The sequence below is a fragment of the Passer montanus genome, unplaced genomic scaffold (assembly GCF_014805655.1).
Source record: "Passer montanus isolate IOZ18808 unplaced genomic scaffold, ASM1480565v1 scaffold71, whole genome shotgun sequence".
Classification (NCBI taxonomy): Eukaryota; Metazoa; Chordata; class Aves; order Passeriformes; family Passeridae; genus Passer; species Passer montanus.
The window spans coordinates 3086254-3112883 of record NW_024372259.1 but is presented as its reverse complement, the minus strand read 5'-3'; the positions used below and the strand labels follow the sequence as shown (position 1 = coordinate 3112883).

The window sequence follows — 26630 nt, the reverse complement described above, 5'->3', positions numbered from 1 at the left end:
TGGGCGAGGTTTTCTTGGGTTGACGTTGGTTGGCTTTGTGGGTATTTTTCCTCCTTTTATTCGCAACCGCCATCGCCGCCAACCCCGCCTCGCCGCCGCGCTCTCGGGCCCTGGCCAAGGATGGGTTATTTTTAACCACCCGGGATGGTGCCACCAGGATGGAGCTGGGGCGTTTGCGGTGACAGTCCCCACCATGGTTACGGGAGGTGTCACCTGTTTAGCAGCTCCTCTGGGCCGAGCGCGTGTGGCCGCAGGTGCCGGGCGAACGCTGATGGGCTGTGACAGTCCGAGACGCCAGCTGCCTGCACGCAGCCTGCCCCGGCTTTGCCACTTTTTTTGTGGGCAAAGCTCCGCCGCTGGCGTGACCGATACTGAGGCAATAAACTAGGTGACCGTAAAAGCAAAGACAAGTCCTACTAAGTGGCATTCTGAGCCCTATGGCTTTGAAATAATTGGTAGTGAGAGAAGAGAAATGAAAAAAAAACCCAACCCAAAAGACCAGAACAACCCAAGCCTGTTTTTTTTCCTTACACTGATGCCCTGCGGACTATACATCTGACTTGCCGCGAGTCCGTCACTGTATCCTCCTGTCTGGCTGATAACATGGCGAAGGGTATCCACCTAAACAGACCAACAACAACAAAGACACAAATTAGAGGGAAGGAAAGGTTAGTGGCCAAAGCTGCTTCCGTTCATCTTTGGCAAGATAAAAGCAAACAAACAGGAATAACAACGATCACGGTCATCATCGTAATAAAAATGAAGGTGTACATTCGAAGAGGGACCAAAGAGAGCCGCAGTTGGTCTTGTGGAGAGAAATGAGCCAGAGGACCTCTTCTGTCTCCCTCACCATCCCCTGCCCGCCCCAGCAGCCCTGTGACCCTCTCCTTGGTCCCATGTCCTTTGACAAAAAGCGTGGGGAGGGAGAACAGCATGACCAGTGTGGGGTGGCATCTCCTGGAGCACATCGCTGCAGCCATCTCCACCACCGTGCTCAAGGACCCACCTTCCTACCCCTACCCCTTCCACCCCTGACCCCAAGCACTGCTCACGGCAGCAGAAGGAGATCTTTGGAGCTGCCTGAGCGCCTCCACTGTGGAGGGCCCAGAAAGGGAATATACCTACCATGGCAAAGGCACCAGCAGCTCTCCTCTGGGTGCCCCGTTCCTCTCCCTCACACCCCCAGCCCAGCCCCAGCAGTGGCACATGTGGTGAGCACGTCTCACCACCCATGGATGATGGGTGCTCCACGTCCAGCCCCACGGGGGAGCAGCCTCAGCTTTAGAGAGTTCTCCTTGCCCAATGCAGAAGTGTCAGAGTGGCTGTCGTCTCTCAGCACAGAACAGAGCCTTAGATGCCAGAGAGGGGACTCGTGGCACATCTGGACATCGGAAGGGAGGTGCGGGATCTGAATGAGATCCTGGCTATTTTAAATTCTTTCTTTTTGCCCCAAGCATGGGTTGATGTTTCAGCACTGCTGCTCAAAGCTCCCTTGCTCTCTCCTCCTGGTATGTACAGGGGTGGTGTGAGTGCTTGTGCTTTGGGGAGGTGGGGAAATGGTCAAGGGTGGCTTTTAATTGTAAAAAAATAAATTAAAAAAATTATCTACATATTTGAACATTTATTGCCTTTCAGCAGACACCTAGTTTGGCATCAAAGGAGTAAGTGGAAGTCTTGGAAAACGAGACACCAGTCCAAACATCTGGCCCATTCCCTTGGACGAATAAAGCAAGCAGAACCTAAACCTGGGCTGCTTTTGTTTGGTTTTGTGCCTACTCTTCTACACCTTCTCTCCTCCTAGTACGACTATCAAGCCAGAGCCAAATGCATTCACAAAGTGTGGGCAAGTCTCCTCAAGACCATGGTTGTTGGTTTGGTTGGGTGTTTGGTTTTGGTTTCTTTTGGATTGTTTTTTGGTTTGGTTTTTTTGGTTTTTTCTTTTGGTGGTTGTTCCTGTTGCCTTTTTTTTTTTTTTTGGTTGGTTGGTTGGTTTTTTGGTTTGGTTTGCCTTTTTTTTAAAGTGTTGGTTGGTTGATTTGTGCTGGTTGAGATTTGCTCTTTTCAGACGGGAGGGAGAAGTGCCAATACAATCAAAGGCTCCTCCAACACTAATGCATTCACTGGCAGTACATCGGATGGGTCCCTACCTGTGACTGCACGTTGGCTCCAACCTGGGCCCCTTGGTAAGAATCCCCATTGAGAGACTGCACGCTCATGAACAAATCTCCAGAGTTTGACATGTTAAAAGAACTGGAAGAACCTGGAAAGGAAAGAGTGAGGCACCTGAATCACAGAAAGGAAAAAGATCCACCCCATGACTCTCAGCCAAGAGGAAGGAACAACATGCAAAGCAACCACAAAAACAAAAACACACAGTCAGGTTAGTAGTATGAAGAACAGAGCAAGCAAAAAAAAAAGGATGCACTCTTGAGGTTATTCAAAGCCACATGTTGTTACAGCTCAATGCCAAGAACATTCTTCAACAGCTCCTCAGCTGGAGGAAGGATTCTTCATGCTTTTGACTGAGATAAACAAAACACAGCCTGGAGGACTCAGACAGCATCAGAATCCTTCAAATAGCTCTGAAAGACCTCAGTTGTTGGGGGTGTCCACCCAGCAGACTGCACTGGAGACCAGAATTACCCAGACAAGCCCTGTATTATCAAGAGCAGAAGCCTTTGCAGCAGGTGAACCAAGCCCATGCTGAGAAGCTCAGACAGGGTGGGTAATTCTAGCCCGTACTGCTCCCTGCAGGGTGAGACATCCAGAGCCCACCCAGCCCCACGGCTGGAGCTTTGGCTGAGCCACGTGGGGCTTGCCTTCCAGGAACCCATCACTGGTGCGAACTGCAGAGCACCAGGAGCAAAGGCTCACAAAAATATGAAGGCACCTGGGTTAGACTCCCAGTGCCCATCACGCTGGCAAAAGTCTTTCATTGTGATGGCCCGTGAGAGAACACAAGGGTGTCACAGCCCTCCTGGGCCAGCTGCCCCAGAGGAACAAGCTTTGTAAGCAAATTCCCCACTGCATGTACCAGTCGTCGGTGTTACGCTAAAAAATTGTAACAGTGAAGACAACTGGGTGGGATCAGGAGAAAAAAAATCACAAATGAAAAGAAAAAATAAATCCCGCCTCTGCAAAAATAAGTTTTATGCCTCCAGCTTTGAGAGATATCTGAGCACCTCCTCAACCACTTAACAGAAGAAACAAACCCATCATGTAACTGTAAGGCAGGGAAGGCAGCAAAGGGGTTAAAAATAAATAAAAAGGTTTTATGGGATTACTTCAGAATTTATCGTGCAGATCAGCGCGTTAAGTGTGAGACAGCTCAACGTGCAAGGTTTAGTTATACATGACGTTAGCCTTGGAAAGGAGAGACTTCAGGGGCCCAGGTCAGCTATGCTTTCAGCTCCAGTCCCAAATACACTCTCATCATCTACACTGCCATTTCCAACTTGGAAGACTGGCAACCACAGTCCTGGTGGAATTGCCCAACTATGGCTCTGAGAAATGCTTGGCAATCCCCCTCCCTTTTCTGGACAGGGAAGAAACAGGGACAGACAGATCCCAGCTGCACCCTGGAGGTGGACCAGGAAGGCTCCTCTGAAGGAAGCCACCTCTGACAGAGGTCAGGGAGCAGGTGGGAGGTGTGTCCTGGAGACTTCACGTTCACTACATTCTCTGCTGCTCTCTTAGTGACCAGCTCTTTTGTCAGGGGCTGGCAGTTCTCAGAATCCAAGGAGAGCACAAACATCACTGCTAGATACAACACCCAAGACAGTCAAAAGACTCATCTTGAGCACACTGAGTCTTGGATCAGGACCCTCCCACTGGTGCTCTGTGAAGCCAGGAATAGCTCATTGTCTGTGCTCACTGTCAACCTGCCCAGCCTGTTCCAGAGAGCAATCCCACAGCGCTGCGTAAAATACCCGGGACTGGTCAGGAGGCAGCTGTAACCATCACCTCCTCTGCTCAGCTGGCAAAGGGCTCCTGTCACTTCCCGACCTCTCAGGTTACTTGCTATTTTGAAGGCAAAAACCTAGAGAAATGAGCTGGCAGACTGGGGCCAGCCCACCCTGACAGTGCTCAACTTTAAGCATGAAGATAGGCACGATTCACACACACAAAGATACTTCTGGCCCCGTTTTCTGAGTGATTGCCTCGACCACCTTAATAAAAGCACAGGGCAGTAATGCAGCTTTGTGCTCCCACAGTGGCCGAGAAGCAAAAGACTCTGCAGCTACCCCTTACAAGAAGCAGAGAATATTTCCCTCCTCTTTTGAGGTGAGCAGAAATCTTTGTGATCACACAAATAATCAGTGGCAGAGCTGGAGAGAGGACTCTGGAATCCCTAAGCACCTGGCATGGCACTGCTATCACTCTGCCCCCAGCAGAGCAACATTTCATCCCACCTTCCCCTACCAAAAGAAAATTACAACAACAATAACAAATAAAAATGCCATAAACTTAACTGATATTTTATTGAAACTTAACAAACCCGGCCATAAAATTGAGACTGGGAGGGAGGAAATAAAAATAAACAAACAGCCACAAACTCTAGTTCTGAAGAGCGACGGTGTCTTGGAAATCATGAGGAGCGCTGGAAATGTCACTTACAAGATATACACTGCTATTGGCAAGGGGTGTTTTTACAATATATGTGCATATCTAAACGGTAAATATGTCTTGCTGCTGATGTGGATGCAGAGATAAATATGCGCATACCAATGGCCCTGCACGTATGGATGCATTTGGATCAGAGCTGTAATTGCAGAGCCCTCTGCACTGCCACGCTGCTGCTTCAGCACTCGCTGTCTGTGCACCCACCACGCCCAAAATCACAGTGCCCCAAAGTCTGAGACCCAGCTAAGAGGGGACCCAGCTGGGAGAGGGGGCAGCACTGGGAAGAGCCCTGAAAATTTAGACTCGGATATCCTCCAGACAGATAAGATCCAGGAATACGAGTCAAGTCCTTCATGAGGAGGCCTCATTGTAAATCTAACCTGTCTCTCTGAAAGGCTCTTTTCCTGAATGGGTGGTTGTAATTTGGTCTGGAATTCCTCAGGAATTGAGAGGTTGTGAATGAGAGAAGCTCATCTTTGAGCCCGTGAGCCCCGGAGGAAAGCACTCTGATGTTGGTGTGGAAGTCCCTGGAATTTTTGTGGGTAGATAAAAAAACCTATCAGAAAAGCCATGGTTGCAGCAGTGTGGGAGAGTGTTTAATCTTCAGCATCCAGACATCTTTTTAACACCAAGACTCATCCCCACTATTCTTGGTGTTGAGTTTCTATCAGCACCAGCTTTAGAAAGAGTGCTGGAAATGTGTGAGCAAACTCTGGCAGTCAAGTCTTGCTCTGGGTGGAAGCCTAAATCCAAACAATGCCTTCTAAGAGATTTCTTCCACATCTAACACCTCTGATGAGCAAAGCCCACCTCAATTTTGCCTCCATTTCAAAAATCTTCACAAACTTGACTGCTGGTATTTCTTACACCACTTTTCCAGCTCTTCAGAGAGCTTCTTCTCCAACTTCTCTGATGTCTTCTGTGCTCTGACTGTCTCAACTTCCACCTCCAGTTCTCCAGGACCTCTAGTTTTCTCTAAAGTATCTTGACAATTCAAATGGTACCACGAATAAACAAACAGGGTAATGGTGTTCACTGGAGCTGAAATCAAGCCATCCTCATCTGCTGCCTCATTCCACCTACCACCACCAAGAGAGATCCAACTGAACCTCTGAAGTGACTTTGGTCATGTCTACAAGATTCCTAGCTGAAGTCAACAGCAATGACACACATGCATTGAGAACACAAGATTTATGCCTCCTCTGACTTTTTGTGGTGTCTCTACGTGGCAAAAAATGAGGGAAGAATGTGGTGATGGACTGTGTAACTCCTTAGCTGGACAAAGCCACAGTGCAGGTCCAAAATCCAGGGATGATCCAGCAGGACATTTGTTCTTTTTCACTTGCCAAACATTGAGGACAGTGAAGGCATGACCAGAACAGTCTCTGCTGAAGCAGAGTCCTCTCCATTGGTGTGTTCTGGACACAAATTGAGGAAGGCAGAGAAGACACTTATGCCTGATGAAGTACATTTCCAGGCAGCAGCTTCACAAGAAAATTTTTACAAAGCAAAAAAGGAAGAGCAGGTAAAGAAAAACAGCTCAGGACAATTCTGGCCGCTCTGCATTCAAGATTTCACTGGATGCCATCACCTGTGCATGGCCCTTGAGGATTCTAGCTGGCAAAAGGCTCTGCCCACATAAAACAGCTTTCATTTGCCATGTGGTTTTTGTGCTGAGGTTGTCCAGGAAATCAAAGTGAGGACGGGGAGTTGTTAGCCCAAATGAGCCAGACTTCTCAGCTTATTTGAACATCTGGCCGATAAAGCCCAACCGCGCGTACTCCGGATGAAAAGGTGTTTGACATTCAGGCCTGGGTGACTGAGGATGGGGGACCCTGCTCTCAACCTGCCAGATGGCCAGACAGATGCAATCCTTGCCCTTGTCAATGTGTGGCCAATCTCTTTGACTGACTGTAGCCATTCACCAATCTCCAGTAACATGGGCATCAATGAGAGAACAGATGGGCCTGCGTGGCCACAGCAGAAATGAATTTAGCTCCTGTCCCAGGTCCCACTGCATCCAGTTCCACCTCCTCTTCCAACATCACGGCCCTCCAGGGACTGCACTGCTGGTCACCTCTTTCTCATGACCTCCCTCTGCTTACTTTCTTTCCACATGCTCTATAATGTATTTAAACCAACAAGTCCTACACATTCCCAGAAAGTCCTATCTTTGTTCAGGCTACTTCCTCACCAAAGTCTCAGCCAATGATCTGGGAACAGAAAGAAATCCATGGTGTAAAAGGAGAGGCATTGGCCATCTTAGTTCTTCACCTCTTCCTCAGCTTCCATGATCCTCCATGGAGAATTCAGCACATCTGATGGCTCATGGTCCTGGACACAATTGTCCCAATCTTTCTCACACAGGTATTTCAGACCTAGCATGTGCAGGTTTGCTTCTTGCTGCTAGGACCTACAGGACAACTGAAGCAGGGGAGATCACACAATGTCCTCAGGACATGTCTTTGTCCCAGAATGTGACCATGCAGGGATGCTCGACTGAGCTGTTACATCTGTGTGGTTCAGCTGGGAGGATCTCAACTGTCAGGAGATAAAAATCCCACACAATTCCAGCTGTCTTCTCAGGAGAGGATCGACAAGGACACCCAAACCCATCACCTCTGCAAGCTGACCAAGAGCAACAGGGGCTTCCCTGCTGCTCTGCCACTGTTGCAGCATTACAGGCAGGGTGTGGGACCTGGGCCAGGTGAGGAACACTTTATTTCTAAGCAGAAGAAGGATCTCTGTGGCCTGCAAGCTCCCCTCGCACTGCTTTAGCACCGCTGACACTTCAGGCACGCGAAAAGAGGTCAATGACTCCAGACTGCAGACAAGTGAGCCACAAAGAGGACCCAGGAGCTCAAGTTTTCCCTGTTAATAACAGGACTGTTTGTCCTTTCTTGAAAGTGCAGTGTTATCCAGGGATTATCTCAGCTGTTTACTGCAGGGCACTGGCCAATTTATCTCTGAAACAACCGCGTTACTGCCCGTGGGGAAGGCGAGGAAACAGCCCTGCTCTGGAGCACTACTTAACAGGTCAGGCACTGAGGAAATGCTTATTCTCCTATGTGCAGCCCAGATCCTAACCCACTCAGGCAATCTGAAGCTGTTCCCATGCTATTCCAGACCTTTGGATCTGACTCCAGCTGAAGAAAGAGGAAAAGAAGGAAAGCTGCATCTCTTTGGTCCAGACTGATGTGGGCTGCAGGACAGCATCACAGGCAGCAGGCCTCTCCCTCCACACACACAATTCTGCCCTCTCCAGTAGAATTCCCTCCAGTCTCTTCTACAGGGGGTGTTAACACCAGGAAAGCCCACCTGAGCAAGTGTTTTGTGTGAGTTCTTTGGAAAGAATGACACTTTTGAAAATGCAGTTAAATCTTCATCAGTTGAGAGAACGGGAGGGGAACAAAAATCCCCAAACCAAAAAGAATCAAACAAAACTCCATCAAACTGTCTCTGCAGAGCTCTGCTGCATTCACCTAAGCCCTCAGAGCACCTGAGCCAGAGCAAACACACCTGGGTGAAGAAGAGGTGGGAGAGACTGTCCTGGCCAGAGACCCATGTCACTGCTTCCTCCCTTTGTTTGACCCCTGGCTCTCAAATCCTCCAGAGCCAGGGGTGTTTCTGGAGTGTCATTCCTCTGATACCTACAGAAGCAGGGTTGTGCTCACTACAGAAGCATGTCCTGATGGCAGCCAGCATCTGCATGGCCTGTGTGACATCCTGCTGCCCACCATCCTCTTTGCTCCCTTCCTGCCTCTCTGATAACACCAAGCATCACATCCCCAGGGAAGGGCACCGTGAGCAAACACTCAGCTCAAAGGCTCAAGGGTGGCACATTCCCACTTTCCCTCCCGCCCCTAAAAAGAAAACAGGCACATAGATATTTGCATGGATTACAAAGTGTATGGCACCCATGAAGTTATTTTTTTCCCCCCTCTCCCTGTAAACAAATCCCAATTTTCCATTGCTCTTGGATCCGCATCCCCTGATTGTTTTTGGGTTGGCCAACCTTGCAGCAGGCACCAAGCATGAACTGAGCATCGTTCTCTAGCAGAGGAGTTGAAATCTGGACAAAGTGCTCTGTGCCTTTGATTCTCAAAACAAACACATGGAAACCACAGCAAATGGGAAGGAAGAGGGGAAAGGGAAGGGAATGACCCATGAATTTCTCTGGATTGCACTGACACAAAGGGAAAATAAAATTCACACAGAGCACACTCTTGCAGGTGATCCAGACACTGTCATGTAAGCAATCAAAGAGATAACCACAACGGAAAGAAAATCAAAGGATAAAAATTTACCCAAAACAACCCCCAAAATGGCATGAGCCAGGACATCTCAGAAATGCTGGGGTTTGTCCATTAGGATCACTCATGCTCTCAGCCCCAGTGAAATAAAATCATTACACAATAACTTTTCTATTACTTGGTTTTTTTCTCCCCCACAAAGTGCAAGCAATCCCAGCCATGGTTTGTGGACCACTCTTCTGGTTTTGTGTTTACCATCCATGCATATGACCCCCACCACAGCACCACCAGTCACAAGGTATGATCACATCCTTTTTTTCCAACAAAAAACAGAACAGGGAAGGGGGAAAGGGATAAAAAGGAGAAAATAGGTAGGAAAAAAGCAAAGAAAATAAAGTCACCCACCCCCTCAAAAACCCACCAAACCCATTTCCCTTTTTTTTTTTTAAGACCACAAAAATGAGCAAACCAGACCCAGAGAATAAAAGCTGAAATGACCAAAAGGAGAAAACAAGAGAGAGACTAGAGGGAGAGGGGAGAACAGACAAAAAACCGAACACTGACAACCCAAAATAAAAGAAAAATAAAAACTAACCAGCTGAATTGGGAGTTGAGGGTGAGTTAGCCTGGCTTCCATGGGCTGACACGTTGGTAGCCGTGACAGCTGTTTTGGCAGCATAAATATTGGCTTCCTCTTGAAATTTACCTATGTTCTTCTTGTACCGGATTCTCTTATTTCCAAACCAGTTTGATACCTAGAGCAAGTTCAAGAGGAGACAAGCACAAGTTAAGGTTTCAGCTCTGCCACGTGCACCTGGGTGAGGAAGGTGGATTAGTTCAGGTTAAGCAGTGCAGATTCCTTTCCCCCCTCAGTTTTCCTAGCACCTTTCACCCGTGTGTGCCACACCAAGCCCAGGAAAGGGGGTGGGAGCCCCTTGGGAGCACTGGGTTTGGGTGGGTGCAGCTGGTTCTGCTACAGATGGGATATTCCACAGGAACCCATAGACCCATCCCACAAAAACCTTAAGATGGATTCAGAAAAACATGACAAAGTCAAATGACACCAAAGTTGCACAATTTGAGAACAGGTGTGTGTCATTTTTATTTGCCTCCTCTGCAGTATCCCTTTTGATGGGACAGATGCCCTGAGTGATCAGAGAATTTACTTGGGCCTGGCTGACACACAGAATTGCCTCAGTATCAGCAAAGCTCTCTTTTGGTCCATCTGAGGGAATCAGGGCACAAAGCCAGAAGTGGATGCTCCTTGTCCAACTGAGCTTGGCTTTGCAAGGTTTAGCATGAGCCACTGCATGAATCAGGAACTTCAGGGGAAGGATGGAGAGGAAGCACAGGACTTGTCCTAAAACCTAACTTCGGTCCCAGGAAAGAAGTGTGTGCTTTGAGAAAGGGTGGAAGATGTTTCTACTGTTTGCCCAGAGATAAACTGATGATATTCCTGTTCACTTGTGGGCACTATCTCACACTGAACTATTTCACAGAAGACATGGGAAAGATTCAACCCCACAGCTTGAGAAGCAGCTCTCAGCTTCTCCTTCATCATCACTGAACACAGGAATCAGGGTAATGTCTTCCTATGTGCAGGTCTCTAGGCAGAAGACAACTTCCAGCCACTACTGACTCTGTTTGAGAGAGCTTATCAGGATGAAGGGAATGGGCAAATGAGGAGGATGCTGCAGCTCTCCAGAAAAGTTCCAGCACTCCTAGGACTGCTTGGAGCTGCAATCTTGAGCTAGCAAGACCAACCCCTTCAATGAGATTCCAAGGACAATCTCCCTTTGCTTGCTGGTGAGCAAGTACATCAGTGCTCCCTCTTCCAAATAAAGTGAGCAAGAGCCAAAGACAAATAAGAAATTAATGGATGTTCATCCTTTGAAGCCCATGATTTCTTCCTAATCTTAGGGAAAGCTTGCCTTGTGTTGATAACTGAAACCCATAAGCTTTTATTCCTGTGCTGCTTTCTATCTGCAGTGCTTATTAGAGCATCCAACAGCTTCCACACAGAAGTGGCTCCATCCACCAATTTAATGGCTACTGAGCTACAGGTGTCCAACCCTGCAGAGCAGCAAACAGAAAATATAACCTGCAGAGACTCAGATCAGCACCCAGCCCAGATCTGGGAGAAACATTTTGATGGCAACACCAGGAGCTGGTGCTGTTGGCAAGGAGCTCCATTCCACCTCTTGGTGCAGCTTTCTCACTAATGACAATGTGCTCCTTCATGATCTTTCCACATGGACATCTCCTCATGACTGCTCTTCTGGCTTCCCATCCTGGGTGAACTCTGAGCACCTCAGGGCAGGAGGCTGGAATACCCAGCCACCACAACCTATCTGCATTTTAAAATCTGTGAAGCACCTGCCTAATCTGATCAGACTCTGAGTTCAGATCAACTCTGCTCAGGATGTGCACACATTCATGGGACCTGTGTTCCCACTGAGTCTCAGCAAAACCAGACCTGGAGGTGTGTTTGTTTCTGCCTGATTTGGATGAAGAAGGGAGGCAGATCCTGGAGACAGGCACAAAGCAGCCTTGATACACCACACTAAACCACCTCCTAAGTGCAGCCCTTCTCCTGGGCATTTTGTCTTTGCAAAGGAGAAGTTGTAAGTGTGAACAGACGAATTAGAAGTGAGAGGGGAAGCACTGGGACAGCTGGAGCTTTTCTTAAACCAATATGTGCTGTCTCCTGTTGGTAACTCTAGGAAGAAGCAACGTTTGGGTCTTCCAGCCCAGGAGAGGCAACTGGAGTCACTCAGCAGGCACTCAGCACGGTGATGACACCTTCCCCTGGATGCTGCTGCTCCTGCTGAAGGCAGACACGCTCCCACAAGGACACCAGATGCTCCTGCTGTCTGCAGTTTACTCAAGTGACGAGCAGGCACGTGCCTGGGGCTGGGAAGCAGCCCAAGGCAGGGAATGCCATGGGAGCCTAGAGGGGCTGCTCAGCTCACGTGAGGACAAGCCTACCACAAAGACTGCCTCTCAATCACACAGCCTGCTCCAAAAAGAGAGGAAATAAAGAAGGGCAGGCCTCAGCAATGTATGGCTGAATGTTTCAAGGGCTGGCTGTGCTCCTCACAAATCACAGCAGCTCCCAGGTCAAAGCTACAGGCTCCAGGAACTTTGTGGCTTCCTTGAACATATGGAAATAATTCATTTTGTCGTTGCTAACCCCCATGTTCTGAGGGGTGTGCAAGTCAGGGAGATGTCATGTTCTGCAGCACAAGGGTAATGACTGAGAGAAGGACCCTGAGAAATCCCACCCTCACTGAGCACAAACTGTAACTGGTGCACCCAGGTCTTGCCCACCTGGACTTGTCCATTCTATCTTACCAAGCAAAACCTGCACAACTCTTTCTACTGCTTTTAATCCCTTGAAGAAAGGACTTTCAGATCAAACAAGCTCTTCTTGCAGGCCAGACCAGCACTAATTCCTTGAGGAGACTCTGCCCCTCTGGGTGCTGCCACATCATTTCAGTGTTGTCAACACCTTGGCTGCACACACAGCTCCATGGAGCCCTCATACCTCCTAAATCCACCCTCAGACTTCCCTTTTCCATCCATAGTTTCAATCTGCAAGCACCATCTGCACTCCCACCCACTCTCACTAACCTGCACTAAACAGATTTAATAATTAAATGCTCAGCACTGGACGTGGCTGACTGGTCTGAGGTCTGGAATACCCTTCCCCATGCTGAGGTTTCCCACAGGTCCAGGCTTTGAGCTGTCTTACCTGTGAGACTGTGATGCCACATTTCTTGGCTAGCTCTTCTTTGGCTTCCTCACTGGGATAAGGGTTGCTGAGATGGGAATAGAAATACTCATTCAGGATTTCCGTGGCTTGCTTGTTGAAGTTTCGTCTCTTCCGCCTTCACGTGAAGAAAGAATGGGAAACAGAAGGAAAAGGAAAGGGAATGAGCACCAGGGATACAAAAATATAATGCCATTTTTGATACTCTTGAGTTTCTCACTTTCCTCCTTCCCCCCTCTGCTTGCATGGAGTGCAAGACTCAGGCCAGGAAGTTTCTGATCTGCCCCTTGCTGGTGACTGCTCTCTCAGCACCTTTCAAAGCAAGCAAGTCTCCATCTCAAATTAATCACTGTATCCTCCAGCTCACAGCAGAGTCTGAAAACTGGCATCCAGCTCCTCCACCTGGGAAGGTGACTCCTGACACCTGGCTGTGGTGACCAAAGACAGTGCTACTCTGCAAAGCTCTGTGCTGAGGAAGCAGGGCTGGATATATCCTTGGGGAAGTCTGTTCCATTCACACCTAGGCATTATTACCTGTCTGCCATCTCTCTCCTTGTACCTGTGGTGCAGCTGCCTCTCCTCCCCATAGCTAGCTACAGCCCAAGCTGCAGTCTGCACCTAACCAGCTTGGGAAATGAAATAATTTTACAGCAATTTGAAAATCTGGGACAATAAAAACAGTGGGAAAAGACTGGGGTTCTAGGGGGGACAGGATGGCCTGGAGGATAAACTTTCATCCCTAACTGAAGTGCACGTTTTCACCACAGAGGCTTGTTGCAATGTGCCACAGGATTTCCTTCTGCCACAGCAAAACAGGGTGTGCAATTCTCAAGGTACAGCTGGGAGCCTCACTGATGGATGTTTTGCATTGCAGTCCCCTCCCCTGCTGAGCCACAGACCACTAAGGGATATAGAATTCCCAGAATGACTGGGTTGGAAGAGACCTTCAAGATCGAGTCCAACCCAGCCCTAACACCTCAACTAAACCCCGGCAAAAAGCAGGCAAAAAACCCCTCTGGCTGCAGACACAGCCCTTCAGCTGTGCCCTCTTTTACTCCAGAACCAAACCCGCCCAAGGAACCTCCCAGACCTCCCACAGTGCAGAAAGGTTTGGAGGGCTGTGGGCTCACCGTGCGTCCAGGAACCGCGAGCGCAGGATCATGACGGCTTCGCACGTGCTCTGCTTCAGCTGCATCTGGATGGAGCTGAACTTGCGGTGGATGATGCTCACCATCCGCTCGATCTCCTTGGGCGAGATGGGCCGGGTCCGGCTCTGCTCGCGCAGCAGGTTCATCACGTGCGTGGTGAACTCGTTGCACGCCTGGCATGGCAGGAAAAGCAAAAGAAACCCCAGGATGGGAAGGTCATTCGGTGGTGTCGAGGCAGCGTGGCTACGGGGGGAGATGGGAGGGCTGGCCTCGCTGGTGGGGCTTTCCAGAGCAGGCTCAGCGCTGGTGCTCAGGGGATGATGCCTTAGGATTTTAGCTTTTGTGGTTTTCATGTCTTTTGTATTTTTTCATATAGAGTGTTAGTTAACTCTCTTCACGTTTTGGTCAGACGGAACACTTCCTCTAGGCCTGAAACTCAAGGACACCCTCTCTGCCTCAGGCCCCAGAAAGGATAAACAAAAGTGATTTGGGTGGGTAGCAAACTGCAGGTGTCTGACTTCATTACCTGAAGCTGGAATTGGAGAATGAACTCCTGATATGCAAATAGACCAAACTTTTATGTGTCTGAAAAACGCACGATATGGTCCAATTTGGGTGTTGCCCCTCAGTGAGGTTTCACCTGCCCTTCATGTACCTGAAGGCCCTTCAGTAAATATTTTATCCTTTTAACTTTATTTCTAGCTAAGCCTGAAAAAGGCATCAGGGAGAAAGTTCCCTGCTCTGCCAAGCTCAGGGTGTGAGAGACTCAAGGCAAACATGCAGGGAAAGACAGGAGCCCATTTCTTTACTCTCAGGGAGATCATGGATGGAGCTGGGGCAGATGAAGCCCTAGCATTCATGAAAAGCATGAACAAGTCCCAGCCACTGTTCTCCTGGCGGTGACTGGAGGAGCTATGGATTTATCTGAGGAGGACCATGAACCTTCTGACCCACTGCCCCTCCTCCTGCAGCCCCACCGTGTGTCCTGCTGAGCCCCTTGTGCTTCACAGGAGCAGCTCCCAGGGAGACAGGGCCCTGCTCCCTGCTCTTGGCACATCAGGTAAGGAGTAAATAAGGATAATAATTAAAGCCTGAGTGAGGCAGGAGCCCTGACAAGTAAGGGCAAGCAGGTAACAATCCCAATTAGTCTGCTGCTGGCACAGCACTGTCTGCCTGCTCCTGCTGTCCCCATGCTGTGCCCTGAGGACAGGACAGAGAGAGGAGCCAGGGGACAAGGGGGGATTTTGAAGCCAGATCAAGGCCACTTCACTTCCCTCTCCTCATCCCCATGAGCACCTCACTGGCATGATGGGATCCTCTGATTCCCAGAACCAAGCCCCAAAAACCAGTGGACAGTGATGGCTGGAGAAGCCTCAGGTGCTCCTGGGATGTGGGTGGCTGCTCTGGGGACAGTGTCTGCAGCTCACTGCCATGATGGGGAAAAAGGGGCTGTCAGCGGAGAGAAACACTGGATTTGTGGACTGGTGATGGGCTTGACTTGCTTGTCTTAGCCCACCATTCCAAGCTGAATTCCCACCATGGCTCAGACCCAACAAGGAGACATCCCCAAGGCCAGCTCCAGCTGCTGACTCCCATCTCCCAGGAGGAGTGCTGGCTATCAGAGCTCTCAGCTGGGCATCTCACTGCTCCCAGACACCCCAGCACTTTCAGATCATCTCCTCTTGGCACGAAATAAAGAGCATTAAAGGCAGAATCACCACGGATTGCTGTGCTGACCCAGCAGCAGCCAGACTGAGAAGCCAGGGGCTGAGCTCCCAACAGCTGGACTGGACAGAGTGGCAAGGAGGTGGAAAAACCCTGAGCCCTGGACTGTGGGTCATGGTACCAGAGATGCTACCAGAGATGGTGGACCAGCAGAGCCACTTGCAAAGCCACTCAGTGGCAAAACCAAACCCTGTCAGTGAGTTGTGAGAAGGAAAGATGTGGCCCATCCCACCCTCTGGGCCTGGCTAAAGGCTTCTCTCGCCTGGGTGTCTCTTCGAGGAGCAAAAGCAAAGCAAAAACAGAATTAGAACATCAAACAAACAGAACTCCTGCCCAAGGGGAGGAAGAAGCAGGAGGTCCTTCCCTGAAGCCTGTCCCTGTCTGTGCCAAGGGCTTCTCCTTGGACTTGGGTAGCAGAGGCCACGAGGTCTCTCTACCCAAAGATGATCCCTGAGGTGCTCTCCACTCCCACCCGTGTGGGATGGCTGAGGCTCCTCCCTGTGCCTCAAGGGAGTGACAGCAAGGGCTGAGGAGAGCCACCAAAGGTCATCCTTCCAGCCAGCCCTCAGGCTCTGCCAAAATGCCTCTCATGGCACGACTGTGCTTGGCTGCTCCATTACCAGAGCCCTGCCTGGCCACCCTGACTCCAGTCTGACCCTTCCCTCAGCCTGGCCAGCGTGGCCATGGGGATGAGACATCCCCCAGCCCCACCACACATCCTGTTAGCCAGGTAAACTGGAGGCTTGCACTGGATCTAAACCAGAGATCTGAAAGCCCACCTGGGCCCTGGCAGTGGAGCTTGTTCTGCACCCAAAAAGTGGGAGCCTTCTTGTTCATATCCCTGAACCATAACCTTGGGGTAGAAACCACACGGGCAAGGTGCACAGCGGCCAAGAGAGGTCTGCAAAACATCTGGAAGCACTTGAAAGCAATTGGTTTTGAGCACTGACCTGCAAAGCTCTTCATGAAATTGTCAGTGTTACCAATAGCTGTGTTCATAACCCAAGTAGTTTTTCTTTTTTAGGAGTAATTTATTACTAGAAAAAAGATATTTTTTTTCCCTGGAAAGAGAGCTTTTCAAGGAGAAAATACATTCAAGGAAGATTCTGATTCAAGTCCTGCTTGGACAGTTGTCATCACTGAGGCCAGCATATCAGAGAGGCCTTTTCCTTCATAGGGCCAATTCTGGGTAAGATATCAGGGGAGGAGTGAAAAGTGAAAATCCAAAGGGCAACCCATACTGTGGCCACAGCTCCCTTCACAGAGAGCAGTAGGCACAACTTCCCAAGGATTTTTCCTGGGGAAGGCAGTGGGACCCTCAGAGAAGAGAAAACAATTCTTTCTCTATTCACTACTCCTGTTGTTTGGCACATGTGGAATGTGTTATGGAGATTGTTTGCCCAAAGTGATTTGTTAACTGGACACTGGTGAAAGTTGTTTTTATTCCTTGGCCGATTGGGTCAAAACTGTGTCCTGGCTGCCTGCAGACAGTCATGGGTTTTTCTTCAGTATCTCTTTAGTATGGTATAGCATCTCTTTAGTATGTAATATAGTATAGTATTAGTGTAGTACAGTACAGATTAATAAAGCAATTGTTTAGCTTTCTGAATCATGGAGTCTGAGCACATTATTCCCTACACTGGGGTCGCCCTGCATCGATACCCATAACCCCCACACCACATCCCAGCATAAAAACCCAACCCTACAAAAGCACGTTCTCACTCCAGCACCCAGATCCCACACACTCCTAACAACAGCTGTCAGCAGCGATCCAGGCTGTGCGGATCCACGCTCTGCTCCCACCAGCAGCAGCCCCCCAGCACGAAGGAGCCTGTTACCTGCTCGTACTTCTCCAGCTCCGTGTGGTAGATCTGCCTGATCTGGGACAGCTTGGCTCTGTAGTCCGAGTGCTCCACCGAGTTGTCGGAGCCGGCTCCTCCGGACGCGGCGGCGGCGGCGGCAGCGGCGGCCGAGCCCCCTCCTTTCTCGGGGCCCGCCACCCCCTCTGCCAGCAGCATGTTGTCTAACCTCATCAGCTGCGGGTCCGTGGGCTCCTCCTCCTGTGCCCCCCGGATGCTCAGCACTGCAGGAGACACAATGGGGAGAGGAGAGTCACACCTGGGTTTTAATTCGGGGAAGCTCGTCCCAAGTTGGACTGACCCCGTCTGTAAGAGCCGTAATGAGAGGTGTGGGACTCCAGGCAGCTCTTCCAAATGCAGTTTATTACATGCAAGATGTTAGAGCAGTCCAGGGTCGTGGGCGACAGATCCTGTGCCTACAGCTGTCAGCTGCATCTGCAGGCAGGCCTGGAGACCCTTAGTTTAGGTTACAAATGCATTATATACTTTTCTTTGCTGAGCATCTTAATACAGTAGAACCAATCTATACCTTAACTTTTATCTATAGCCTATCATAACTAATACAATTACCATATTCATGTTAGTATTCTCCAATCACTAAATGTTAGTACATTACAGTTTAAGCTAGAAGTTGTTTTTCAGTTTTCTTGCAGTGGAAAATTCTGAGACCTTTTTTCTACTTGCAACATTTGCTGACTTGTTTGCCTGTGCTATCTTTCTGCTTGGTAAAAACATCTCTTTTTTGAGGTGGGTTTATCCCTTGTTCTGAGTCATAAAAACCCCCTTCTAACTAACATACCCTTTGCCTCCTTGGTTATCCAGTAAGACTGGCTCAGCAATTCTTTTCTTCTATATCAAAACTTGCTTCCATCTCTATTCCTTCCTCAGCTTCTACATTCAAAAATCTTTCTGCTAAGCATACATATCTGTGAGACTTTCTTGTCAAACTTTCATCCTTCCCAACACCCGTCAGCAGAGGTTTTGTCCCTTCCCAACAGGCTCCCCAACAGGCATCCTGATGCTGCAAGTACTCAGCACCAAGCTTGGCTTCACTCGTCACTGCTTGGCACTCCAGCTCCCTGCTCCTCTCCCAGCTCCTTCCCCTCCTTCCCGCAGGACATATGTAGGGCAGACCTGGCAGTGAGCTCACCACAGAGCTAGCCCACAAAGCCACACTTTCTGCTCAAACAAGCGGCAGAACTCCTAGCAACAGCAACCAAAAAACCAATAAATGTACCCATGCTTGCTGCCAGAAGAGATAGGGACCATATCCAGACTCAAGCATGAGATGGGAAGTTGGATGGGAAGTCTCTAGCCCTGGTTCCATCTCGCTCAAGGGTCCTCTCATGTCACCCAACATGTCATTTCCATCAACCCCAGATGGCAGAGAAAGACTCACAGAGCCTGGGGCAGCTGTGCCTTGGTTTCCACATCCTGAAATACAGACTGTGGAGAGGGCTTGAAGTCCATGCTTTTAGCCATGCACTGGGAACATGTAAAGAACATGTATAAAATAAATTGTATTCCTGGAAAAATGCCTTTAAGAATCCAGTCATTCTACTGATGCTGAGAAAAGGAGCAATGATGAATTAATTAATCCTCCCAGAGTGATTTTTCAAAAAAAGAATCTTCCTCCCATCTTTGTGCTCCCTGCCTAAATTACTGCTCCAAGTAAAAGTTATCCTGTGAGGTCTTTCCTGGAAAAACAAGCCAACAGCTTGGGATGTCCCATGTCTGAAAAATGGAGGTGCCCTATGTGCTCCCCCCGTGCTCCCCTCCAAGGTCTGTGTTCAAACACGGAATGATAACGTGAGATTTCCACATGTACACACACAGAGCTGCATAAGAAATGACATAAATAAACGAAATCCTTGATGAACGAATTTAAAAAGGCATTTCCTAAGGGAAAACAATCGTGTTTCCCCATCTCATCTGGCACGGGGGCTCTGAGCACACACACCCCACGAGCACACACTCTGTGCACATCCAGAGCTGGGAAATGCTGTGTGGATTTTGATAAAGCCATGCCTGCTGACAACTGAGATGAATCTGACCCCCTCCCAATCCATGGCACAAACAAGAGCAAGTGATTATTCCTGTCATTTAAAATAAAAAAGTAGGGGAAGATCTGTTAGCAACAAGAAATAAAATCACAGCAGCTAAAAAACCCCAGCAACCACGGGGTATGGTCTTCCTACTCTGCAATAAGTTAAAGATACAGCTATTATCAGTATAAAATTGAAGTAAAAAGACCCTGTTGAGAGGTTTGGTTAAGACTAAAAAGAGCTTTTCTAAAAAGCCTCAAAACCTACTGAAATTACTATTTTCAGGACATTTCATTCATTCGTTTAATTTTATTTTATTCATACATTTGGATCAGTTACTCATTCATGCATTTATTGGCATTTTTTTGTGATTAAAATATGCACTGTCAACAAAGGTAGGAAGGTGGGCAGAAAAAAACCCCAAGAACAGTAAAACGGGAACTAAAAATAAATAATTCCACGCTAGGGAGGATAATTTCTACATGGAGGAATGAGGGCAGAGTGCCAAATTTGAAGCTGAGCCCTCAGGAGACAGGACCAGCATCTCCCCCCACCACGGGAGGCTTCCCATGGCACCCAGCCATGATAAATAGATCCTAGGGAAGAGGACAGATTTCATCAAGAAAATGGTTCGGGGTCTATGGTCCATAAACTGAAATATGAGGCAAAAGTAACCAAATCCCTTAAAAAGAGAAGAGGAAAGTTGACAGGATGCAGCAGGGAGAGAGACTTGTCATGAAAATAAAGTGAATAAATTCTTATTCTTCCAGGACAAAAAAAAAAAAAAAATCAGTCAATTAAAGCACATCAAAAGCCCAAATACAAAAGGAAAGCAACACAGGTTAAAAATAAGAAAAATATTAAAAAACACCTCAAATAAACAAATCAAAAGCGGAGTTGCCAAAACAGGCACATCTGGATTTCAAAAGGGAAATATTTTTAGATTAAAAATCTCAGGAATCATTGACCTGACAGGTAGGCACGAGTGATTAATTAGTTTATGTTTAGAGAGCTGCTTTCTGATGAAAAGTGCTGCGTGTTCCTGGGAGCTTTATTCCTGTGCCACCAGCACCCAGTGGAGGGGATGTGTCCCCCACAGCAGAGACCTGAACCCAGCCTGGGCTTGGCTGCTCACTCACAATAAAGCCAAGGAGTAAATAAATGGAAAGGCCAATGTGTCTGAGCAGGACTGATGCTGCTTATTTATCCCTGAAAGGCTGTGCTCAGCCGAGGAGAAGACAAAATGATTATTTAAAAGCTCCTTTTTTATCTTCCCAGTGCTGGACCCAGCTCTGACACACCTCCTGCCAGGATGCCTGGGATGTTGGGCTCCTTGGAAGCTCCCACCCTCTCTGTGATGGGATGAGGAGTTTGGGATGGGTTTGGCAGCACCCAATCTGCAGTGCCCAGGCAGCTGGTGGCAAAAGAACCCTGCTCCCCCACCAAATTAAAACAGAACAAATGAAGCAGAATGGTCCTCAGTGGTCCAAGGGGCACCAGGCATGTAGGCACCCAGGCATTCTCAGGACCCCCATTTCCTGCTCCTGATTAAAGAAAGAAGGGAAAAAAGGAATAACAAAAAGAAATACAGCGATTGGCAGCCGGGGGGGAGGAGAATTCCTGCAAGACTTTCTGTCCTTGGCTGATTTCCTGCTGGCTTGGCAGCCTCTGGAGCTGTGGTGCTTGCCACTAGATGGTGCTCAGCCCTCACCCAGGTCCCCTGCTAATCAAAATGCCTTTTTAGATGTAAATATATACACACAACAGCAACAAAAAAAAATTTAAAAAAATCTATATGTATATATACACATAGATATATGTGCTTTTTATATATACATATGTATATGTATATGTATATGTATATGTATATGTATATGTATATGTATATGTATATGTATATGGGTGTGTTTTAAAAGCAAACCCAAGGCATGTGCCCTGTCCCCTCAGCTGGAATGTGGCTGTCACAGGGTCACCATCCCTGGTGGCAGCAGCAGGAGCACCTGGGGACCATGGGGCCACCAGCCTGCAGTCCATGCATGGTCACCACCAGGGTCACAGAGACCCATTCCAGCAGCTGGAAAATGGCTCCCAGCTCCCACACTTGCTCCTTCTCCCCTCTCGAGGAAGGGATCACAGCCAAGGGTTCAGAGGACATCCCTGGGCTGGCTCTGTGGCGTGGCTGCAGTGCAGGACACGGGAAGTGGTGGCAGGATTGACCTCAGAGAAGCAGGTGAGAAGACAAAGCCAAAAGCAGCTCCCTGGCTCCGTGCCTGCCCTGGGATTCAGTGACACAGGATGGAAGGTGCCTTGAGCCACCAAAGCTTCCAGATGCTCCAAGGTGCTTCCCACAAGATCTCCAAGGAGCACCTGCAAAGCTGCTAGCTCCATGCTCATGTGAGATGAGCAGCCAGCACCCCACATGTCCCCACATCTGTGCCTGGTGTCCCCTCAGGTCATGCAAGCTGAGGCACAGCCAGGGCAGGAGAAAGAGCACTTGCCAGACACCTTTGGAACAGACACCACTCTGGGGATGGCCTGGGGCTGTGAAGACACCTAAGAAACCCACAAAGGAGGGCACCACTTTTCTGGTATCCATGCCACCATCCCCTACCTTATTTATTCCATTTTTCTGGAGCATTTTTCCAGAGGAATCTGAAAAGCACAGGAGCTGAGCACACAGTCATCTCTTTTCTCCAAGGCCACGCCAAAACACTTCCACTTAGCAACTCTTTCCTCTCCACCCCTTCCAAACCCTCCAAATTAGAGGTGTGCAGGCAAGAGAAGCAGAACATCACAAAGGCAATCAAACATGCTGGGGGTGATGGCAGAAGCTAAGCAGGAGACTGTGGCGTAGCAGTGACAACAGCAAAGGACCTTCCAGCTCCATCTTTCTTCTAGAAAGGGCAATTTATCCTGGTGGTCAGTGTCTTCAAGCTGAGGAGATGTGGCAAGCAGGGCCAGACTCCATACAGTGGTGGTGAGACATGATGCCAACCCAGGTTGTGACGGTGAAGGAATCACTCCCCCAGAGCCAGCACGGTTCTCTGCTGACTTCAGCAGTCAAAAGCACATTCCTGCAGAATTTCTGTGACTGCCTGGTTAAGATTCCCTCTGACCTCATCACTATCTACAGCTCCTGAAAGGTGCCTGTGCTCAGCTGGCGCTGGGCTCTTTCTCCAGGCAGCACTGACACAACCACAGGACATAGTCCCAAGGTGCGCCAAGAGAAATACAGGTTGGATATTAGGAAAAAGTTTTTTACAGAAAGAGTGATAAAGTTCTGCCTGGGGAGGTGGTGGAGTTACCATCCCTGGGTGTGTTTAACAAAGCCTGGATGTGGCACTGGGGGCCAGGGTTTAGCTGAGGGCTTGGGGCTGGGTTGGACTCCATGATCTTGGACGTCTCTTCCAATCTGGTCATTCTGTAAATTCTGTGTGAATTCTGACGACACGAGCTGGCAGTTCCTCTGCAGCCCCGTTTGCTGACACCACCAGCCAAGGGCTGGATCTGTGGCTGGGCACTTACACAAACCCTCCCTACAAAGGAACCCGCTGGGTGGTTTTAATGAGCCCCAGCTCGGCTGCTGCTGGATGGGTTTTATCCTGGTTCTTTCTGCCCATTCTCAACTTGCTGAATTGCCTTTCCAGGGGGACATTTTAAAGGAGAAGGAGATTTCAAGTAAATGATTGCAACTTATCGAAAATAATGTGCTACTTAGCATCGGAGACAAGCATCCTGGCAGGCAGAAATGGGAAGCAGTGCCGGAGCAGATGGGAGTAATTACGTTGTGATTTTCAGAAGGGTTTTCTTTTCCTGCCTCCACTGTGCCTAAGATGTACTGGGAGGCGGGAACAACCCACCCAACAGTGGAGTTTTGGGAGAGGAAGATGGACAATTCCTCTTGTCAGGTTGTGAGGGGGCCTTAGGTGTCACTTTCTCAGGGGAAACCAGGGATGTCCACTGCTGGTGGAGCATTTCTGGATGCTCTCTGTCCTCTCACACGGCCTCAAGAGGGTGAGATGCCTGCCCCCCTTGCACCAAGGCACTCATCTGCCCCAGCAACACCCAACCCAGACACCAAGGTGTAGCCCAAATCCTTTCCTGGAACAGTGGCTGCCCCTGAGGGTGGTACAGACAAAAGGATGTGGCAGTTTCTCCCTGGGAGCCCCAAAACTCCTGCACGCACTCATTCAGCAAACAGCCTGGCTTTGAAACGCACCTGGGAGATCAGCTCTCTTCCAGCTTTTTGGGATTTAGGATCAGCAACATTTGCTTGGGGAAACCCAGCTTCAGGACTCACACAAGCTCACTGGAAAATGTTTTTTTGAAACATATTTTTTTACAGCTCCAGGTCTAAACAAAAGCCAGCAAACACAGGGACAGCTGCGATGCCAGCAAATGCCTCTCCTAACAAAAGCAGTAACTAATCACCTTACTTTAAGCCTATCTCAACACTCCCTCGAGCCTGAGACTACATTTGTGAAGGCTGAGGATCAGAAGACTGAACTTGGGACAAGAATACTCTCACCTGCCTCATATTTGAGGACAATTACACGTTCAGGGACTGCATCTTCCCTGTGTGTAGTCACAACCAAGTCAGCAGAACTGGGGTTTGCTTCCTTGGCTGATCCTTGATGCCATAGGCTTGAGTTGCTCTTCCCAAATTTTCTCTGTGCAGAGACTCCATGCACCTACCCAAACTTTTGGGTTTTTCTCCTATCCAAGTGTACTTGCAGCCTACTTTCTTCTGAAACAGCAAATCCCCCAGAGCAAGGAAAATCCAGAGTCTTGGATCCTACCAGGGAATCCTGGAACAGTTTAGGTTGGAAAAGATCTTAAAGATCATCTCATTCCACCCCCCTACTACAGGGAGGGACATCTTCTACTACTTCAGGTTGTTCCAAGCCCTGTCCAACCTGTGCCAGGGCCTCACCACCCTCTCAGTGCTCTCTTTAAACACAAAGTTGACTTTAACATCCAATGCTCAGAAGAAATGAACTCCCAGAGCTTTGTGGAGGTTACTGAGTCTTCACCCTGCCATGTCAAAGGCCCATGGGACACAAGAGAAATCCCTTCTTGGCAAAGCACACAGTGTCCACCTTCAATGGGAATCACAGTCTGTAACAAAGGTGGAGCACTTCAGTGTCAAATAATCACAGGAGTTTTAAACCTTGGTTGAATATATTCACCATGTTTATGTAAAGCCACTGAGAAAATCAAGGTCAAAACGCAATTACCTATTTCAAACATAAATAGAAGCTGGAATTTCTAAATACACAGACATACGCCCTTCCAGGGAGCAGGAATTAAGAGAAGCTCATGTTTTTTTTCTTACAATTGACATTAAAGTTCCCCTCCTCACTTCAACCTTTCCAAAACTTACAAATGGATGAACAGATTTTTGCTCAAATTTTCCAAAACAGGCTGCCGTGAGATGAGGCATGGAAAAATTCAGCTGGCAAAACAGCTTTTTGTGCATCTACTTATTTTATTTATTTCCCAGCAAAAGGAGGAACTCTGTGAAACCAATGGACCATTTCTGCCACCAATTTCCACTGTGTATAAGCCATAAAATAAACCAAAAATCCCAAATCAAGAGAGAGGCTTGCATCCATAAGCAGTGCAAAGTCACCCTGGATCATTGTAAACCCACCTCTTTACCCAAGACAGGAGTGTGCTTCAGGGCTCTTTGGAAACAAAGCAGAGATGCTTTTAAAGGTGGAGAAATGTTCCTGCAGTCCATAAAACTGTGCTAAGATACTCCCACAGAGTCAGGAGCAAGTCACATCAGTTCAGAGTAATGGTCCATGCAGTTCTAGAGGTCAGCTCCAGCCATGGCCAACCAGCCCAAGTGGAGACTCAGCCATGGCCAAAAACAGAAGCATCAGATGCTCAGGGCAGCAGCACTTCCCCCACATCCCTCCTACCCACCACCAGTTTGGAAACTTGCATCACAGCTCAAATTCAGATCAATCAAAAATGCTTCCTGAATCAAAAATGAAATCTCCTCCTACTTCATTTTATCAATTTCCCCCCTCTCTCTTTCATGTTAAAACAAAAATTTGGGTCAATTTCAAACCAATTAAACTGCTTTAAAAACGTAACTTTGAAAAATAGTAACTTCCCATCTTTCTGGGTTGGAAACGTCCACATTATTTGCTGAATCCAACATAATTTAAAAAAAAAAAGGCTGCATTTGCTGCATTTCCCTCAGACCTTAACTTTGGGGTGGAGGAAACGGGAGAAGGGAATTTATCACATGCCAAAAAGTTTCTCAGCTCCCAGCAGCAGCTCTCCATCACTTCAGGAGGGTGCAGCTTGGATGTGCCATGGAAGCTGCACAAGAGAGACACTTATTTCACAGTGCTGGCAAAGAGTCTGCACCAGTTTTCTCCTAACCCCATCCCAAATGCCAAATGAGCTGCCACAGTGAGAGAGGATCTGGCAACAAAATGATCAAAAGATCTGGAAAATTATTACTAACACATTCTGTGGAAAAAATATTCCGCCCCCCCTCCACAAAGTGGACAATGATCTAAAATAGCTGAAAAAAATAAAGCAAAATGTTGCTGTGATTACTGAAAACCAGATTCTCAGTGAAATGTGACTCTGTGGGGAAGCTGAATGAACACAGATGAGTTCATCTTTCCAGTCCTTCCCTGTACCCTCCTCCTGCAGACCAGTTTAGCCCATGGCCAGTGACTGAGCCTGGCATGGAAATGTCTGACACCAGCCCCACACACCCAGTTACTGATATGGTTGACTGTGGTTCAAATTTAGGTATTTTCTGGTTTTCTCCTTGCAGTCCTGATGCCAAAATCCATGTTTCCTTGTGGATGCTTTGCTGCAGGGTGGTGGCCTTGGGCAGCAAGACTCCCCAGCTGGAATTTTCAAAGCTGATATTTGGGGACAGGTAGCACCTTCTGCTCCACACACAGATGGCTGAGCAGAGCCTTTCGCAGCAGAAAGCAGGCTGGAAGTGCTTCCACACATTAAAGACAAGGCAACCAGAGCCTGACACCCCACCAGTGGACAAACCACAGCAGCTTCAAGCCTGCCTCTGCCATGTCCCACAAAGCAGAAACCCTCACAACTCCACCTAATTAGCACATCTGCTTCCCCCAGTGCAATAACCCATCACCCCAGAGCCTAACTCTGGGCTCAGGGGCTCAACGCTGTCGCACTGGCACACTCTGTCCTTGGAA

At 48.5% G+C, this 26630-nt stretch overlaps 1 protein-coding gene across 3 annotated transcripts in view; it reads right to left on the bottom strand.

Annotated features, from left to right (window-relative positions):
• Positions 1-26630, bottom strand: part of PBX1 (PBX homeobox 1) — a 130136-nt gene that overhangs the window by 10667 nt on the left and 92839 nt on the right. The window contains exons 3-8 of one of the 3 annotated variants that reach the window (XM_039730172.1): positions 17360-17604; positions 13779-13969; positions 12631-12766; positions 9472-9631; positions 2148-2260; positions 532-621 (exon numbers count right to left, since the gene is read on the bottom strand). In XM_039730172.1, the coding sequence (XP_039586106.1) occupies positions 532-621; positions 2148-2260; positions 9472-9631; positions 12631-12766; positions 13779-13969; positions 17360-17604 (935 nt within the window). Of the gene's footprint in view, positions 1-531; positions 622-2147; positions 2261-4457; positions 9188-9471; positions 9632-12630; positions 12767-13778; positions 13970-17359; positions 17605-26630 lie in introns of those variants that run through there. The other 2 variants (XM_039730173.1, XM_039730174.1) reach the window with 2 other exon arrangements.